This window comes from Chelon labrosus, assembly GCF_963514085.1.
Source record: "Chelon labrosus genome assembly, chromosome: 24".
NCBI classification, from domain to species: domain Eukaryota; kingdom Metazoa; phylum Chordata; class Actinopteri; order Mugiliformes; family Mugilidae; genus Chelon; species Chelon labrosus.
Window position 1 is genome coordinate 13,283,633 of NC_140357.1, and position 17,792 is coordinate 13,301,424.

General features: G+C 43.4%; 2 protein-coding genes across 3 annotated transcripts in view; one reads left to right on the forward strand and one right to left on the reverse strand.

Annotated features, from left to right (window-relative positions):
* LOC311509483 (activin receptor type-2A-like) overlaps window positions 1–2,903 on the forward strand; it is a 35,055-nt gene extending 32,152 nt beyond the window's left edge. The window contains exons 7-11 of the mRNA XM_084574725.1: window positions 1,292–1,437; window positions 1,530–1,644; window positions 1,716–1,854; window positions 1,937–2,067; window positions 2,498–2,903. Of these exons, the coding sequence (XP_084430851.1) occupies window positions 1,292–1,437; window positions 1,530–1,644; window positions 1,716–1,854; window positions 1,937–2,067; window positions 2,498–2,692 (726 nt within the window). The 3' untranslated portion in view covers window positions 2,693–2,903. The remainder of the gene's footprint in view (window positions 1–1,291; window positions 1,438–1,529; window positions 1,645–1,715; window positions 1,855–1,936; window positions 2,068–2,497) is intronic.
* A 6,173-nt stretch (window positions 2,904–9,076) lies between these two features.
* On the reverse strand, window positions 9,077–14,877 carry orc4 (origin recognition complex, subunit 4). Of its 2 annotated transcripts, none has more exons than XM_084574841.1 (14): window positions 13,973–14,877; window positions 12,171–12,260; window positions 11,350–11,413; window positions 11,199–11,275; window positions 10,998–11,088; window positions 10,845–10,920; window positions 10,686–10,771; window positions 10,554–10,602; window positions 10,323–10,474; window positions 9,979–10,239; window positions 9,799–9,907; window positions 9,615–9,710; window positions 9,455–9,522; window positions 9,077–9,365 (listed from the first exon to the last, which is right to left on the reverse strand). In XM_084574841.1, exons 3-14 carry the CDS (start codon window positions 11,404–11,406, stop codon window positions 9,183–9,185), a joined length of 1,305 nt encoding a protein of 434 aa, XP_084430967.1. In that variant the 5' UTR covers window positions 11,407–11,413; window positions 12,171–12,260; window positions 13,973–14,877; the 3' UTR covers window positions 9,077–9,182. The 2 variants fall into 2 exon arrangements, with proteins under 2 accessions (XP_084430967.1, XP_084430966.1); XM_084574840.1 differs by having other exon boundaries at window positions 13,922–14,877.
* Between the last annotated feature and the right edge of the window lie 2,915 nt (window positions 14,878–17,792).

The following is a 17,792-nucleotide window of genomic DNA, read 5'->3' on the forward strand; positions in this document are numbered from 1 at the left end:
TTCTGCTTCTTCTACTTCATTTGCTTCTGCTGCTCCTTCTATTTCTGCTCCTTCTTCTTCTGCTTCTCCTTCTTCTGCTTCTGTTGCTCATTCTTCTATTTCTGCTCCTGCTTCTTCTTCTGCTTCTCCTTCTCCTTCTTCTGCTTCTTCTTTTGCTTCTGCTGCTCCTTCTATTTCTGCTCCTTCTTCTTCTGCTTCTCCTTCTTCTGCTTCTTCTTCTTTTGCTTCTGTTGCTCATTCTTCTATTTCTGCTCCTTTTTCTCCTTCTTCTACTTCTTCTTTTGCTTCTGTTGCTCCTTCTTCTATTTCTGCTCCTTCTTCTTCTGCTGCTGCTTTTTCTTCTTCCACTTCTTCTGTTTTAATGGCTGCCAAAAAACAACATATAGAAGGACAAGGCCGTGCGCAAAAAAAGGAAAGTAGGATGACAGGATGGGAAAGAAGAAGTAGTAGTAGTACAAGAAGAAGAAGAAGTCGTAAAATAAGCAAGAAAGACAAGAAAAGACTTGAGGAATCTACAGGAGGAGGAACTTCAGGCACAAGTTTCCACAACATGACTAAAAGGTTTTCCAGCACCAGTTTGTTGCTGCGGCTCGTGTAAACAAGTTCTCTGATTTCTTCCATGGAAACGCAGCGTATCGTGTCTTTTTCTTTTCTTTTTTTTATTCTACACACATCTTAAACCCTCCAGGGCACCAAGCTAACAAAGTTGTAAAAAGTGGAGGAAAAGAAAAACATCCATGAAACGTTCACTCTGCATCGATTGTGTTTGGCGCTTTAAGAGCTAATCTGTAGTTAGTGTAAACCTCGTCCCTGTGATTTAATTATTCATGTTCTTTAAGTGGAGATTGTTTCTCTCTCTCTCTCGCTCTGTTAGCTTCTACCTTTACCTCTTACAAGTTGTTGCACAGCTGGAACGTCCCCTGCCTTCCCCCCCGACACCTGATTTATGCCTCCGTGTTTGATGCACCTGTAGCCGTTAGCATGCAGCGGCCTGCTTCTTCCTGTGTTCTCAATATTTTTTTATATATACCAGTTGATTGATGACGCTTTAAATTGTGACAAATCATGTGTTGGAGCTGCCTGCCCTCTAGTGGCCACTCCCAACAACTACACCCGTCTCAGGCCTCTCCAGAAGTGACCTTGTGTTATTATCGACGTGCATTATGTAAGAGCGGAGATGGTGCAGGAAGGAAAAGGAGGATGCAACGTTAACGTCGACGTGTGCGCTCGTAGTTCTCTCTTTGTCCGGCACAAAGCTTCAGATCTAAACCTGGAATCTTTCCTTCTCCAGGGCTCGCTGACCGACTACCTGAAGGCCAACGTGGTGTCGTGGAACGAGCTCTGCCACATCGCTCAGACGGCGGCGCGAGGCCTGGCCTACCTCCACGAAGACATCCCCGGACACAAGGACGGCCACAAGCCCTCCATCGCTCACAGGTACTACTTTGTTGTTATTAAGTCATTACCGTTGTTTTTGTGTGTCTTTCTACACTATAGTGACTTATTTTTTGTGTGTGTGCGCGTCTCAGGGACATTAAGAGCAAGAATGTGCTGTTGAAGACAAACCTGACGGCCTGCATAGCCGACTTCGGCCTCGCGCTGAAGTTTGAGGCCGGAAAATCTGCAGGAGACACTCACGGACAGGTACGGTTTAAAAGGTTAAAGGTGAAAGACGTCATTAGAAGTGTTCCTGACGCCGACCTTTGAACCCGCAGGTGGGAACCCGCCGCTACATGGCTCCTGAAGTCCTGGAGGGCGCCATCAACTTCCAGCGCGACTCCTTCCTGCGCATCGACATGTACGCCTTCGGCCTCGTCCTCTGGGAGCTGGCGGCGCGGTGCACGGCCGCTGACGGTGAGGCCGGTTCTTTTTAAACCCTCCCTCCTCCTCTCCAGTTTAAGTTTGGATAGAGTTTTAATTATCCGCATGTTCGCAGGCCCCGTGGACGAGTACATGCTGCCCTTCGAGGAGGAGGTGGGTCAGCACCCGTCTCTGGAGGACATGCAGGAGGTGGTGGTGCACAAGAAGCTGCGACCCTGCCTTCGAGACTGCTGGCAGAAACACGCCGTGAGTAAAGATGATGATGCAGCTACATCGCAAATATGCGGCCAGACGGTGACAGGAAACATCCAGATTTCAGTAAAACGTACATTTGTTAGCTCAAAATCCTTCAACATGAGCTGCTTCAGGACAGAACCTGAAGAGAACCCAGAGAGAACCCATGCAGACACAGGGAGAATATGCACACACTTGCATTGCATACAAATACAGCTTAAATAACACTTAAAACTAACAACAACTCTTAATTTTAGCCTTTAAAATTGTACAAAACCTAAAAGGAAAACGTTTTATCGAGTGTAAACTAAATGCAAACTAACCTTTGATGATTTATCTTCAACCTCAGTGAGTTCATCCTTTTTTAAAAGCTAAACCAAACAGAAATGTTGACAAGTTAAGCGCCAACAGACGAGTAACACCTTTGACCTTTGACCTCCAGGGTCTGGCCATGCTCTGCGAGACCATCGAGGACTGCTGGGACCACGAGGCCGAGGCCCGCCTGTCCGCCGGCTGCGTCGAGGAGCGCATCGGGCAGATGCAGCGCCAGGCCCCCGCCGTCGGCCCCGAGGAGATCGTCACCGTCGTCACCATGGTGACGAACGTGGACCTCCCGCCCAAGGAGTCCAGCTTATGATCAGCCAATCGACTCGCAGGAGGATATATATATATAACGAAAAAAGAAAAAATGGCCGACCCTGGTTGGTTGGCGTCGTTGTCGTTTTCTTTTTGTCTTTTCTTTTTTTTTTTGGTTTAGTTTTGTTCCTTTAAGTGCGGGCCGCTACTTCAGGAAACACCCTGCGCCCCCTCCCTGCCCTCACCCACCTCCTCCCCCTCCCCCCCCACCTCACCTCACCGCATCAGTCGATGAAATCCACCTCATTTTGATATTATGTGTGCCTGAGGAATTTTTTTGTTTTAAACAACATTTTAAAAAAAAAAAACGGGTCCCGATCCCGAGGAGGAGGAGGAGATGATGATGATGATGATGATGATTCAGGATACCGAGGGCGACCTGAGAACGAGAGGAGATCGTGCGGTGGGAAAAATTACACAAAACTCTCATTTTAGTGTAAAAAACAAAACAAAACAAACAAAAACAAAAAAGACGATGAACACATTTGCTGTTTTTTTTTTTTTTTTTTCTTGTGTGCATTTTTTTTTTTTGAAGACTATCGTTCTGCCAATAAGCAACGGCTTCTGAATGTTTATAGTGTAATGCTGCTGTACATAGTGTATTATGGACCCTGACAACTTGGTAATCAAGCTTATTTTAAAGGGGGGGAGAGAAACGGGGAAGGGAAGGGAAGGGAAGGGAAGGGAGGGAGGGGGTCCATTTTCAAGCATTACGACGAGAAAAACTAAAAAAACTAAAAAAAAAAACAAACCATAAACCTCCTTCAACCAGGTATACCTCAGTTCAGATGGACACAGTTTAAATTAGTCCCTCTCCCTGTTTACGGTCATAGCTCACACTTCTCCTCGACTCATCCCAAACAATCTGCCGTCAGCCAATCACGGGTGAAGTAGTCGGCGGCGGGCGGGCGGACGGACGCCGCCTCGACGCGCAAACGTGGCCAATCGCCCGGTTTCCCCCTCCCCTCTCTCTCTCTCTCAGTCTGATTTATTTGTTTTTATTCTTCTCTCTTCGCTGATAATGGGATAAAAGCGAAACCCCTCCCCCTCCCACCATGATGATGATGACGATGATGATGATAATGACGATGAAGAAGAAGTTGTCGTTTATTATTTTTATTTTTTTTTTGGTTTGCCGTGTCAACTTGTCGACGGGAGTAAATATCTTTAATTTTGGTCATGAGATCTGGATATTATGAATTTATCTCTCTCTCTCTCTCTCTCTTGTGAAATCAGTTATGTGTTGTCTTGATTCTATTTAGAAAACGTCACCGAGTTTATTTCTTTGTTTTTAGGACAGTTCCAGGTGTTACCTAGCCCCCTTACTTTGGATTTTTTTATTTTTATTATTATTTTTGAGCCAGCTTGAGTTTGATTTGATTGCACACACATCTCGTTTGGATTACTATCAAAGACTTTCTGCTCTCTCTCTCTCTCTGTCTCTGTCTCTGTCTCTTTTGATACACCTCAGGAATATTTGCCACATCCTCCACTACATCCTCATCCTCACTTGAACCCGGAGATCCCGTCTCGCTGATCGCTCTGTTGCCGTCAAGTTAACACTAATCCCGGTGGTATATTCAAACCTCGTTGTTCTTGTTAGCTGCTATCTCTGAACATCTAGTCTCTGGAAAGAAAAAGGACAACTGGACTTGTTGTGTTTCTGGTTCTTAAAGACCTGAATCAGAAATTAGTGTCATAGCTGGTGTCTGTTTATATCCAGATACTTAAATGTAGCTGGAAGATGTTTGGCGCAGATTAACCTGGGTCTAAAGAGTGGTGGTTACTGGATGTAACCCCAGTTCTACGAGGATGTAGCCTTTAGCTTTAGCGCCCGCCCCTTTTAATAGAAGCTTAAACGTCCCACCAGTCCGTTATAAATGAAGAAGGCACTTCTACAAGTCTAGTTTACCAACAAATCATTGAAACAACGTCAACTGAACTTGTTGGGTTGCCGGTTGGGTTTTGATTGGAACAACTGTTGGTGGTGTCCTTTAGAAACTAGCATGACTAGTGTCTGTTAATAATCAGATACTCGCTGGTCGTTGGAAGATGTTTAGCGCAGATTAACCTGGGTCTAAAGAGTGGTAGTTACTGGATGTAACCCCAGTTCTGCGAGTATGTAGCCTTTAGCTAAACCTGTGCAGGTGCAGACTCCAGTCATGGGAGTTTTAAGTTGGCACCGCCCACAAATGTCTTTTAATAGAAGCCTAAACTTCCTACCAGTCCGTTATAACTGAAGAAGGCACTTCTACAAGTCCAGTTCACCAAGAAATCATTGAAATAAGGTCAACTGAACTTGTTGGGTTTCCGGTTGATTGGAACCACTGTTGGTGGTGTCCATTAATGTCTGTTAATGATTAGATACTAACTGGTAGTTGGAAGATGTTTGGCGCAGACTAACCTGGGTCTAAAGAGTGGTAGTTACTGGATGTAACCCCAGTTCTACGAGGATGTGCCCTTTAGCTAAACCTGTGCAGGTGCTGACTCTTAATTTAGACCTGAAGAAGGCACTTCTACAAGTCCAGTTTACCAAGAAATCATTGAAACAAGGTCAACTGAACTTGTTGGGTTTCCGGTTGGGGTTGTTGTTGGTGTCCATGACATGTGGAAGATGTTTGGCGCTGATTAACCTGGGTCTAAAGAGTGGTTCTACCCAGTTCTATTGAGTACGTACCCTTTAGCTAAACCTGTGCAGGTGCTGACTCCAGTCATGGGAGTTTTAATAGAAGCCTAAACTTCCCACCAGTCCGTTATAACTGAAGAAGCCACTTCTACAAATCCAGTTAACCAAGAAATCATTCAAGACATCGTGGCAATCGATCTGCAGGAGCCACATGAACCCTACAAGTCCAACTGTCCTTTGTTATAGCTTGTTTTATTTTAGTTTTTTTTGGATATACCTTGAGCTGGACGACTGGGAACCTTCAGACATCAGCGATTTAAGCAATCTACTTTTTTTCCCGCCAACACTAACCCAACAATCGCTAGTACGGCTCTCTCTCTCTCTCTCTCTCTCTCTCTCTCTCTCTCTCTCTCTCTCTCCCTCTCTCCCTCTCTTTCTCTTTCTCTTTCTCTTTCATCCTGGTGCCATTTCGACGCATCCATGATAGTTAACTCTTGTAGATGTCAGGCAAAACGGATGTATCTGTCGCCGTTGTGAAAGGCAACAACGCCGACAATGTTTTGGGGGGTTTTTTTGGGGTCTTTATTTCCTTCTGAGGGACGTTTAACACTGGTGCCGGCAGACCTGCAGTCTCTCCTCAAGCTTTGGGACGGTTTCACGGGGACGCAGTTTGAACTCGGGTCGCGAAAAGGAACTTCTTTGCACCAAACCATTTCAGGAGAACAACGCAATTGTACAATTCGTTTGTACGACTTCCCCCGAAACTGACCAATTAAACGTCGACAAAAAGCAAAACGGGAACTAGAAGAAGTAAAGGATTGGGAGTTGAGACGGTACCATGTCCGTATTGGATGAGATTTGGTTATTATTTTAGCTCACGATATCGCAACAACACAGCAAACCTGAAGGAAGTTTAAGCCATCATCTTGTTATTTGCTTACTTGTAGCACGAGTACAATATCTGCATTGATATCGCTTCCTTACGCCGCCGTTCAGTCAGGGAACGATCGCAAAACCCCAGCAAGCCCTTCAATAAGTACTACCTCACTCGCAGGGATTTCTTTGGGGGTTATAGAGTAGGAGCGTTGCAAATAAACCAAAACCAGAACCAGGTTCCTGCAGTAGTCGAGTCCCAAGTTCTCGAATTGGAGTTTGGTCACAAGAATAAAGTGAAAATACTGATCGACACAGACATAAAGGACCAGTATTACCCCCTTCTTTTTATGTCCCAATGTTTGTGTCCTCAGATTTACTCGTCAGTATTCCATCAGCCAACTGGATTTACTTTTTATTTCCGCCTCCAATCATTGGTTGGTTACCTGCCAAAGTGGCCGACAAACCAATCCGCCGCAAACGACAGCAACTTTCTAGTTTCAGCGTTTGGTTCAGCGGTCACGTCTTGTTTTATATTTTTAGGTGGGAGTTCAAACTGCGCTCGGGGAAACCGACCCAAAACCGACAAATACCATTCAGGGATTCAGTACTATGCTTTTCTAAGTTCTAGCGAGTTATATGCAACCAGTGCCGCAAACTACCCTACACCTCTGTAGGATCAGCTGCAGGAGTGACTTTCATTATACACACAAACAAACAAACACAAATAACTTGTAGCATTTTAATTTTTCTTTTCTTTTTATTTTTTGTTTTTGGAAATCCGTGACCTTGCATATTGATATGTTGTATTTATTTTTTAATTTACTGGCCTGAGGTTTTTTCGGGGATCAGAGCTCAGGTGCAACTCAAAATAAAGTTGTAAGAGTTGGCACGATTTATTGTTGTCGGGGAGGGCGGGGTGGGCGGGGCAGGGGCGGGGTGGGTTTGCTCTTCTCGGGTGGGGGTGGGCATTCAGTTGTAATTCAGGAAAAATACTTTTAATTGATTCTAAAAAAAGAAAAGATATAAACTGTAACATGCTTTTTTTTTTTTTTTTTTTTCTATTCAGTCTATGGACAAAAAAAAAAAAAACGACCGAGAATGAATGTTTCTTCAGAAACCTGGATTCTAGTATTGTGTTGACGGACTGAGCCCGGCCCCGTGTAACTTTAGAGGGCTTTGCGTTATGGCTGGTTTCGTGTGATTGTGCCGTGTCCGGTAGAAACTGGTAAAAAACAAAAAAAGAAAAACGCATTTGGAAACCCATTCGTACACCTCTTGGTTACATGGACGTCTAGACTAGAAACGGAGTCCGATTGTACCAAGATTGTCTTTATCGAAGCCAGAAACGCTAAATCGGAGGCGGCCATGTTGTCAAACCAATCTGTACGAATGGGTTTGCTCATGTCGTTGACTTTACGATTTTCTACCACTGGACGTCCTCCAGCCCAGCACCTCACATTGCTGTGCATATAAACTACCAGTGAAACATTTGTGTCTTGTTGCCCCTCCCCCAACCCAACCCCACCCTTACCCCACCCCCGCCCAACCCCACCCCACCCCTCCTTCCTCTTACCACCACTATTTTAAACAGTCTAGGACCTGTACAGACATGAGAACATAAATACCTGTATCAACTATATACTCTGAATCTTTATAAGTGCGTGTTGAACTTCAGTGTTTCCTCGACATTCATTCATCTGTACTTTTTTGTTTTTTCCTAAAACGTTTTTTGCCCTTCACTTTGCGAAAAGAATATCTTTTAAAAGTTGAGCTTTGTTTAAGCTGAAAGCTAGAGGCTCATTAAAGCACTTAAGGGTTCATCAGAAGAAGAAGAAGGAGAAGGAGAATCATCCCAGGGGCGTTCCTCAGGGCGCCTGTTCGGATCCCCTAACACTTAAAAAGAAAACAACAACCTTGAGGCTCTTTAAGAGCAGTTGCAATACTTCTTTTATGTGACAACGCAATCATCCACTACAGGTATTTCATTCCAGCATCTCAATCACCACCTTTTACTCCCCCCCGCCACACCCCCACTAAGAATCTTAGAGGAAACATTGAACTCCAGTGACCTCTGAGCTCAGACTGTCTTTTAAGACACGTCTTGGTAGCCAGGTCTGAAATTTCTACAAGAACACTACAAGAAGTCTTTTTTTTTTTTTTTTTGACCCTACATTTCTGGAGGCTCTCGAGTTGCAGCGCTAATCCAGGATCTGCCAACGCGCTGATGACGGGGGGGAAGGGGGCGGGGTTTAAAGCCTGGAAGACACTAATGTGGGGAAAAAAACTCCTGATACATGTGACTACTATTATGTTTTTATGTTACTGAGGAAAAAAATAAATGTGAAAATAGAAATTTTAAGGTCGGGGAATTTCAAACTGGAAAGTGTAAAGCATCCCGCTCAATTGTTTTTTATTTTGTTTTTCTTTGAGCAGGAAGTGAATCTTTTACCAGCTCTCTCTCTCTTTCTCATCTTCTTGACCTCTGACCTTTTGTTTGCCTCCCAGAGAATCATTAAAAGAAAGGAGGAAGTATTAAAGCAGGCACGTTATCAAAAGAGGATCCCTGATCAGCGCTGCGACTCTGGCCTAATGGTTTTTATCAGCTGAAGTGACCCACATGATGTAAATAAATGTGTTTTTAGATTGTGAATGTGGTTTTTCTTTTCTTTTTCTAAATCTGTTTGGAAGTTTCTCTCTGGATATATTTAGAAATTAAGGATCTGTGAAATATTTTACATTTATAGGCATAAAATTTATGAAAACTTACATTTATGGTAAATTTAATGTCGACTGCAGACGCCGACCACTAGATGGCAGCATTCAGCAGCTTCACACACTTAAATGATTTAATTGAAGGTAATTAAATACTAGATGTCACCATTTTCCTTTTATTCCGTGATAAATTACAATTTACAGAGCAGTCAACACAAAGCAGAAAGACATGTTTTTGAGTTTTAGCCGGTGTCCAGCCGGTGTTTCCCCGAAAATCTCAGCCGAACGCCGACATGGCCCACTGCTTGACATCCGTGGGGCATTGTGGGTACTTCTGCAGGGCCTCCATGATCTGACTGTGGTCCAGCATGAGCCTCATGAGCTGGTACTCCCTCTGAGTTTTGGCCGAGGAGCCGTCGGCCGGCCGGATCAGCTCCAGCTGCTGCAGATGCTCGAAGGCCTGAGGAACGGACACAGGAAAGGAACGGTTAGCCGCCGGTAAACACTTTCTTCTTCTTCTGCAGGTTTTAAGGAAGCGTCGCGACAAACCTTCATTATGACAGGCTGCTCAAAGTTGTACATGGAGTTCGACTTCCTCTGCAGGAACTTCTTAAACTCTAAAAAGTAGAAAAAGGTCCAGATTATTATTATTATTATTTTGTCTCTCCTCTAAACTCCACGCTCTTCTTCTACTGTAATATTTAAGCACCGTTGTGGACCATCTGGAGATTGAACGGCTCTCCTTCATAGACGTCGTTGAGGTGTTTCATGGCGATGATTAGACACAGCTCCAAGATGGACAGCCCTGAACGGAGACAAGAAGAACATTTAGAGAGCTGCGTTAAAGTTTATGCATCAGGCTGGAACGCACCAATAATCCACAGTCAGATTACCGTGGAGCATGTTGGCCTTGGCGTCGGCGAGGCACAGCCGGCTGGCGTCCAGCAGGTCGGCCGGTTTGATGACAGGTTTGCAGACGGAGACGCGACTCAAACACAACATCTGGACAGAGACGGTTCTCGTTAAGTCAGGCTCAAATCGAAAAGAGCGTTGAATTGTGCCGTCGTTCTCACCAGCAGCGTGTGCAGAGAGCGGAAGTCTCTGCTGGAGTTGTAGTGCCTCCGCAGAGCCTCCTCAACCGATCGGTCTTCGCAGAGAGACTCCACGCCGGCGTTCCACTCCTGAGCAAACTTGTCGTCCTGGAAGTCCTCCGGCAGGCTGAGCTGGGACCGGACTCGCTCCAGGTACTGAGCGAAGGTCAAGCTGCTCAGCAGGTGGATCTGACGGTGGGAGAACCGAGACTTCACCCGCTTCTCCAGCAGCTCCAGGACGTCCTGCACAAAAAAAACAGTAAATAATAAAATAAGAAGCTTTTTTTTCTTTTAAACCTTTAAAGGGGTCTCAGTCAGCGGCTCACCAGTCTGCAGGTGACGCCGACCACAGCGACGGGCGCCTGGGCCGACTGGGAGACGTCGAACAGGTTGTAGAGCAGCGTCTGGTTCTTGTGGTGGGCGAAGAGGTCGAACTCATCCAGGATGAACAAAACCGGGCGGCTGCTGTTGCGATCGCCTTCAAGAAACAAAAAAAAAACCTTAAAACATTTGCCGTGGCTGAATTTAGCTTCAAATCTTCTAAAACAGTTTCTAACCTTTCTTTAATGCCTCCAGAAGGAACGCCAGATTTTCTGCAAAGCTTCCCTGAAACAAGAAAATGTACTGAAGACGTTTTTTTTATTTAATTAAAGAGCAAAAATGTCCTAAACCTCCTGGTGAATACTTACAAACACTTTGTCGCCCACGACGTTTTCCAGGTGGAGCTGCCTGGTTATTTCTTTTAGTGCTATTCTGTCGTCGGTCTGCAGGAGACCTGTGCAGAAACACGTCTCAGTATCTGGGGCTCGTAGAAATCTGGGACGCGTTAAATTTATTCAAGTGTTTACCGTTGAGATGAACCTGGAGAAGGTTCTTCTGCACTTCCTTTTCCTGCAGCAGGTCCCTCAGCACACACTGCAGCAGCTGCAACACAAAACACCGTCAGACGTCACAGGATTTAAACGCACCAACAACAGCCCGTCATCTTTTCAGACCCTTACCGTCGTTTTTCCTGCTCCTCTGGGGCCGACGATCAGCACCGAGTTACTCTCCCCGTGGACGGCCGTTCGCTTCAGCAGCTCCAGGAGGTGTCTACGAATACAGACAGGTTTTACTACAATACCCACAATGCACTTTCCCCCCTACACTCCCTGAAGTAACAGAAGAGTCAATTCTTGGCTCTGCTGCAAAACTGAGCCTACTTTTGTTGAGATTCCACTCCCTCCAGTCTGCCAGCGTGTTGCTGATGGCAGAACCGCTCCCTTAAAATCTGCTGAACCTGCAAATAAACACGTATAAAGGTATAAATTAAATGAATCTCAGTCAGATCAGGTCTGTGCGCTCCAAACAAACCTGCGTGATGCATTCTCCAATCGGCAGATGAGCGTCTTTCCCCTTCCTCTTGCTCATAGTGACTCTAAACACCAAAGCATTTAATAAAATAAAATTAAAAAGACATTAGCAATGCAAAAGTAAAATATATAATTACATTTATATATATTAATATGATTTAATTCTGGATGCAAGCTAATTTAGAAGCTTGATATTCAGTAAATGCCTCCAAAATGTAAGTTAAATGCACAAAAACAAAGCCTAAGCTCCAGTAACTCAACTTAAGCCAAACTCCATTAAAATATTCGTCAAAACACAAGATTATCGCTTTTAAACATGTGTGCATACGCGTTGTAACATAAGGTAACATCGATAATAGATCAGCACTAAACACCGTTTAATTCCGCATATAGCTAAAGCAAGAAATAACATTTATTTGTAAATAGCTTGCCGTTTATTAGCTTGCTAAAACTTGTCGCAAATTTGCTTTATTGTTTTGTATAAATCATATAATATGATAAGATCTCTAATATTTTAGTGTGTTATATATATGCCGAAGTATAAAGTGAATCTTAATTACTTATAAAAATTGCATGTTTTATTCATAATTGTATAAATGTGTGCCGGCTAAGAGCAAAACACGAATCTGTCCTAATTTAAGAAAGGAGTTTGGTTCCACTCGCTCCACGCTACAGATCCTCACCGAGGCTCGCTAGCAGTGCGGAACAGAACCAGATCAGCTCCTTTACGCTTTATATTTCCTAATAATGTGACTCTGACGGTTTAGTTAAAGTACAATCAGCTGTAAATACACAAACACACATGTTAGTAGCGACACATACCAGGAGAAACTGCTGTCTCAATCTTCGCGGGAATCCTGGTCTGGCAGCTGTGACGACTTCCTGCTTTGACTGCATCTCCACTCTGATTGGCTGAGGAGGCCCAGACCGGAAGAGGATAGAATTCAACAAACGAGAGTTCACTAAACACAATAATAACAATGAATTATTATTATTAATAATAGAAGAAGAAGAGGTATATCAAAATAAATGATAAATAACAAATAATCTATTTATCTATTTTCAATTAAAGGTATAAAAATAAAGGAAAAATAAATGTAGACTTCTGTAATTATTTATTATTATAAGCAAACTAAAAGCTGAATGCATAAATTAATAGTAAAGCCATAAATAAATAAATAAATAGGGTGGAATGGAAAGGGAAAATTAAGCAGAAATAAACAAATCAATATGAAATAAATAAAATAATAAAATGTGGGAATTAAAACAAAGGAAACTAAATACTGATGCAAATTAAAACACAAACCTAATATGTTGGATTTTTTTAAATTAATATACCCTATATTATTATACCATAATAAATAAACTAAACCTCATCAAAATGTATATGTTGTATTTTTTTATTGGGTTTGTTGTTACAGATTTGGGTTTAATTCTTTAATAAAGATGATGATGTTTGAACATTTTTTGCAATAAAAAAATAAGAATTTATAGTTTTATCAGTGGTTGCTTTAATGGAAGTTTTTATATGTAATTATAAACTGATTTATTGTTTTGTTTTTTTGTTTTTAATCCGTGAGGCCATGACTGCAAACATTGCTGTGATTTTTTTTTTATCAGACTACGAGGTTTTGCTTCATGTGAACGACTAAAGGGCGTCCTGCAACGACATCTTTTATTCATTCACAGCGACGATGAAGCTCTGGAGACACTCAAACGCACAATAAACCACCAGATATCTCACAAATCGTCTCCCAGCCTGCGCTCACACTTTGCCTGTCACATTATTCTAAAATACGACTCTCCGCTCTCGCACATATTGGGGCTCTGTGTTTTGTCCTTAAAAAATACATGAAGCAGTCTGGGTTTTTTTGTCTTTTACAGAATAAATGAATTCAACATCTCATCAGGTTTGACCTTCAGACTAAATTCAAGCCTTTAAGCTGTGTCTTTTTTTTCACTGCACTACTTTTCTTTTATTTATCTAAGTATGTAATTTTCATGTTTATTATTTACTTTCATTGCAATGAATGAATGTTGCCATATAAAACCTGAAAATGAACATGCATTGAATTTAAATATTGTATTTCAAGACGCAATCTCTGATTAGTATCATACAATAACATTTTAAGGTAATAATAGCAGGTATTAGGTAATAATATTACATATTTAGGAGTATTTTGCTTTAATGCTTTGTGTCGGCTTACTCACCTGTAAAATAAAGTCAGAAACGTACACTAAACCAATTCCCCACTGAGTTTTTGAAGAGTTTTGTGGTTTGATTACGGTGAAAACAGCATAAAAGACTTAATTTTCCTCTTCTAGACATAACATTAATGTAATATTTATATTATTTATTTTATTTAAATCTATTCTCAACTAGCTAGAGGTATAATATTCATATTTTATTCTGAAACAAGACATTATTTCATCTCTTGTTTTGTAAAGGGCCAGTAAAGCTGCATTAGAGGCCCCTGGAGGCCCTCACACCTCACATTGAGAACCATTTATGAAGGCTGCTATTCTTTGTGAGTCTCCCCACCATCATTTAAAGTTGCTCCTCAATCACATACCGATTTTAATCCCAACTTTCTCCTCATGTATGTGGAGGAAACGTGCATCACCTCTCCCATCTGCTGGCTGCTCCTCGGCGGCGCATGCGCAGAGCGGCTCTCCATCATTTCCAATATCCCAGTGTAGGAGAACCAGCAGAGGCAGAGAACTAATGGGTAGGCTTCTTATTCTTATTTTCCCCAAGCTTCGAGGCGCACCGTTGCTCGCTTGTTTCACCGTTTCGGCTCCGGTACGCATTCGCCGGGATGCCCCGGTAAGAGCGGACAGCTTACGGTTTGATTTGACGCAGACAGAAACGTTAGTGCCTGAAAAGCGTTCTCTCTCTCTCTCTCTCTCTCTTCTTCTTCTTCTTCTTCTTCGCTCTCTTCCCCCTGCAAACGCAACGGCTGTTAGCTAGCATGCTAAGCTAACCCGTGCTAGCTCGGCCCTGGCCCTGGCCTTGCCTGTGGTCCCTTGGCTCGACACCTAAACGCGGGCCTGCCTGTCCCTTTTCACTTCGACAATTTGAAGTCGGAATCCGGGCCGCGGGTTTTATCGCACGCACGCGACCCCGGTTACGGTTCGCCGATTAACGGCTAAAACGTTATTAGCGTAGCCGAGCTCGCTCTCTAATTCATTTTCGTTACAACAAGCTAGCTGGCTAGGTAGCTAGCTAGCTAGCTGGCTGGCTAACTAACGGTAGCTAGACAGCTGACGCTCGGCATGCTAACTGCTAACCCCCCAGCTAGTTCAGATGCTGTGTCCAATGCATCAGAAAGCACAGTCAGACAGGGCTCCCCTCCGCTCCTGGACGCGGTCCTCCTCACCGCGGAGGCCCGTTAAACCGCACCGCGTCCCCGCTCGAGCCGAACAACCGTTAACGGTCCCCCGGTAGAAGCTAAGACGGCTACTAAAGCAGCATTTGGCTCAGTTGATAGATAAGGCTAATGTTCACCAAGCTAATTGGCTATTATCTCAGACACCTCCTGGTTGTTTTGGTCATGCACTCGTGCGGTTGTCATGTTTTTTTATTTATTTTTTGTTTTATATTTTTGAGTTAAAGTCAACTTGTGTAGCTGTCAACTTGGCTAATTTACCACCTGCCTCAGCCTCCTCCATGGGGCCACTGCAAGATTTAAACGCTGGCTTTAATCTAGCAGGTTTGCTAAAACTGCAAGAGGCAAGACATCAAGTCAGTCTTTTCATCCAGTCCAGGGTGATAATGAAACAGCAGATATTTGTGCAGGTAGCTTGCATTCCTGCCCATCCAGGAGCAGTGTTTATTTTGCACTAAAATTCATTTTTAGAGGCTTTAAATGAACATACGTGCGGTCATTTCTGATTAAATGCACCTCTCTGTGTCACGCTTTAAATAACGGCCCTTGAATCACCTGTGACGAGGCCTTTCCATGATATTCAGCATCCAAAAACAAACCGCCCCGTCGCTGTTATCTCCTCTAATTGGCTTTATTCGTTTGGCTCCCCTGTGCAGACTTCCAAGTCCTCTCACTGGTGCGTGGTTCGGTGTAAATCCACCCCAGTCATCGTTCCGAGATCTTGTTCTGACCTGAGTCTGTGGGTAAAGGTTGGAACCAGCTGCTGCACCGGCTACTAGTTAGAAATATGATTTAAAAATGAGTCAAGACATCCTGAAGTCATTGAGGCTTGTGCTAGCCAAATTAAATCCCAGACATTTTTATTTTTTCCACCTTTGTCCTGAAATTTTTTTTTGCAAAACACACCAAAGACAAAACACACCAGCGTCTTGACCTTGTGATAAAACGCTCACGAGCTACTTCCTCTCATCATATTCTTTTACAGACGTTTTCATTTACATAATCTGCCGTCCTTAATGGACCACAAATCCACTTTACTCTGGGATGTTTGGCTGTGGTTGTGCTCGTCATTTTGATGTGATTTCTTATCTTTTTTTTCTTGCTCGTCGATGTTTGTGTGAAGTTTGCAGCTGCATAGATTGTGGAAACTCTGCACAATTTCCGTCACATGGAAGCCAAACTCTTCATCCCCCCCCCTCCCTAAACATTATGCGTGGAGAATTATCATCCTACGTCGCAAAAAAAACGCAGACGTCAGTGACTCTACAGGACGGCGTCACCAAAGCCAGCATGAGATGAGCCTCCTCTGTCAGGTGTCAGGGCTGTGCTCGTGCTACAAGAGGCGACAACTTGCCAAACCGCCAACCGCACCACCGGCTAGTCGCTGGGTTTACTCGCCGGTGGAAGCATTTATACACGTGCGCTGATTTGTTCTGTAGTTACTTGGGATGTCCCGATCCAGTGGCAATCCTAAACGTCCTAGAGTCGGTGTCCTGTAGTCTTTCCTTGTCTTCTCCTAGAGTCTGTGTTAATGTAGTGTGGAGAGGGTAGCTGGTACCTTGTGTTCTCTACTCCAGAAATGTTCTGGTCATCCAACGCTGCCATAAACTCCCTAACCCTCTCTGGAAGATGTTTCTCCTGGACGCTGTCTCTTCTGTTGTCGTCTTCTTCTTCTTCTGGGATTTTTTGGCAGCTTTAACGCTGTCCAACCATCATTATAAGAGAAGAAGAAGAAGAGGAGTAGTAGTGGTAGTAGTAGTAGAAGAGTTTGTCTCTTCTTCTGGGATTTTTGGCAGCTTTAGCGCTATCCAACCATCATTATAAGACAAGAAGAAGAGTAGTAGTAGTGGTAGTAGTAGTAGTAGTGGTAGTAGTAGTAGAAGAGTTTGTCTCTTCTACTGGGATTTTTGGCAGCTTTAGCGCTATCCAACCATCATTATAAGAGCAGAAGAAGAAGAGTAGTAGTAGTAGTAGTGGTGGTAGAAGAGTTTGTCTCTTCTTCTGGGATTTTTGGCAGCTTTAACGCTATCCAACCATCATTATAAGAGAAGAAGAAGAGTAGTAGTAGTAGTAGTGGTGGTGGCAGAAGAGTTTGTCTCTTCTTCTGGGATTTTTGGCAGCTTTAACGCTATCCAACCATCATTATAAGAGAAGAAGAAGAGTAGTAGTAGTAGTAGTAGTGGTGGCAGAAGAGTTTGTCTCTTCTTCTGGGATTTTTGGCAGCTTTAACGCTGTGCAACCGTCATTATAAGAGAAGAAGAAGAAGAAGAGTAGTAGTAGTAGAAGAGTTTGTCTCTTCTTCTGGGATTTTTGGCAGCTTTAACGCTATCCAACCGTCATTATAAGAGAAGAAGAAGAAGAAGAGTAGTAGTAGTAGAAGAGTTTGTCTCTTCTTCTGGGATTTTTGGCAGCTCTAACGCTATCCAACCGTCATTATAAGAGAAGAAGAAGAAGAAGAGTAGTAGTAGTGGTGGTAGAAGAGTTTGTCTCTTCTTCTGGGATCTTTGGCAGCTTTAACGCTGTCCAACCATCATTATAAGAGAAGAAGAAGAAGAAGAGTAGTGGTGGTAGAAGAGTTTGTCTCTTCTTCTGGGATTTTTGGCAGCTTTAGCGCTGTCCAACCATCATTATAAGAGAAGAAGAAGAGTAGTAGTAGTAGTAGTGGTGGTAGAAGAGTTTGTCTCTTCTTCTGGGATTTTTGGCAGCTTTAACGCTATCCAACCATCATTATAAGAGAAGAAGAAGAAGAAGAGTAGTGGTGGTAGAAGAGTTTGTCTCTTCTTCTGGGATTTTTGGCAGCTTTAACACTATCCAACCATCATTATAAGAGAAGAAGAAGAAGAAGAGTAGTGGTGGTAGAAGAGTTTGTCTCTTCTTCTGGGATCTTTGGCAGCTTTAACGCTATCCAACCATCATTATAAGAGAAGAAGAAGAGTAGTAGTAGTAGTAGTGGTGGTAGAAGAGTTTGTCTCTTCTGGGATTTTTGGCAGCTCTGATGCTAGTCTACTGCCACCACAGAAGAAGAAGAAGGAGGAGGAACAACCTGGATCTGGAC

Bases quoted from the DNA above. Each gene is read 5' to 3' on its own strand.
- orc4 (XM_084574841.1), bottom strand. From the start codon at position 11,406: ATGAGCAAGAGGAAGGGGAAAGACGCTCATCTGCCGATTGGAGAATGC. The intron at 10,475-10,553 runs GTTAGAAACTGT...TGTTTCTTGAAG, and splicing joins TCTGGAGGCATTAAAGAAAG to GCGATCGCAACAGCAGCCGC. The intron at 9,523-9,614 runs GTGCTTAAATAT...TCTACTTTTTAG, and splicing joins TCTCCAGATGGTCCACAACG to AGTTTAAGAAGTTCCTGCAG.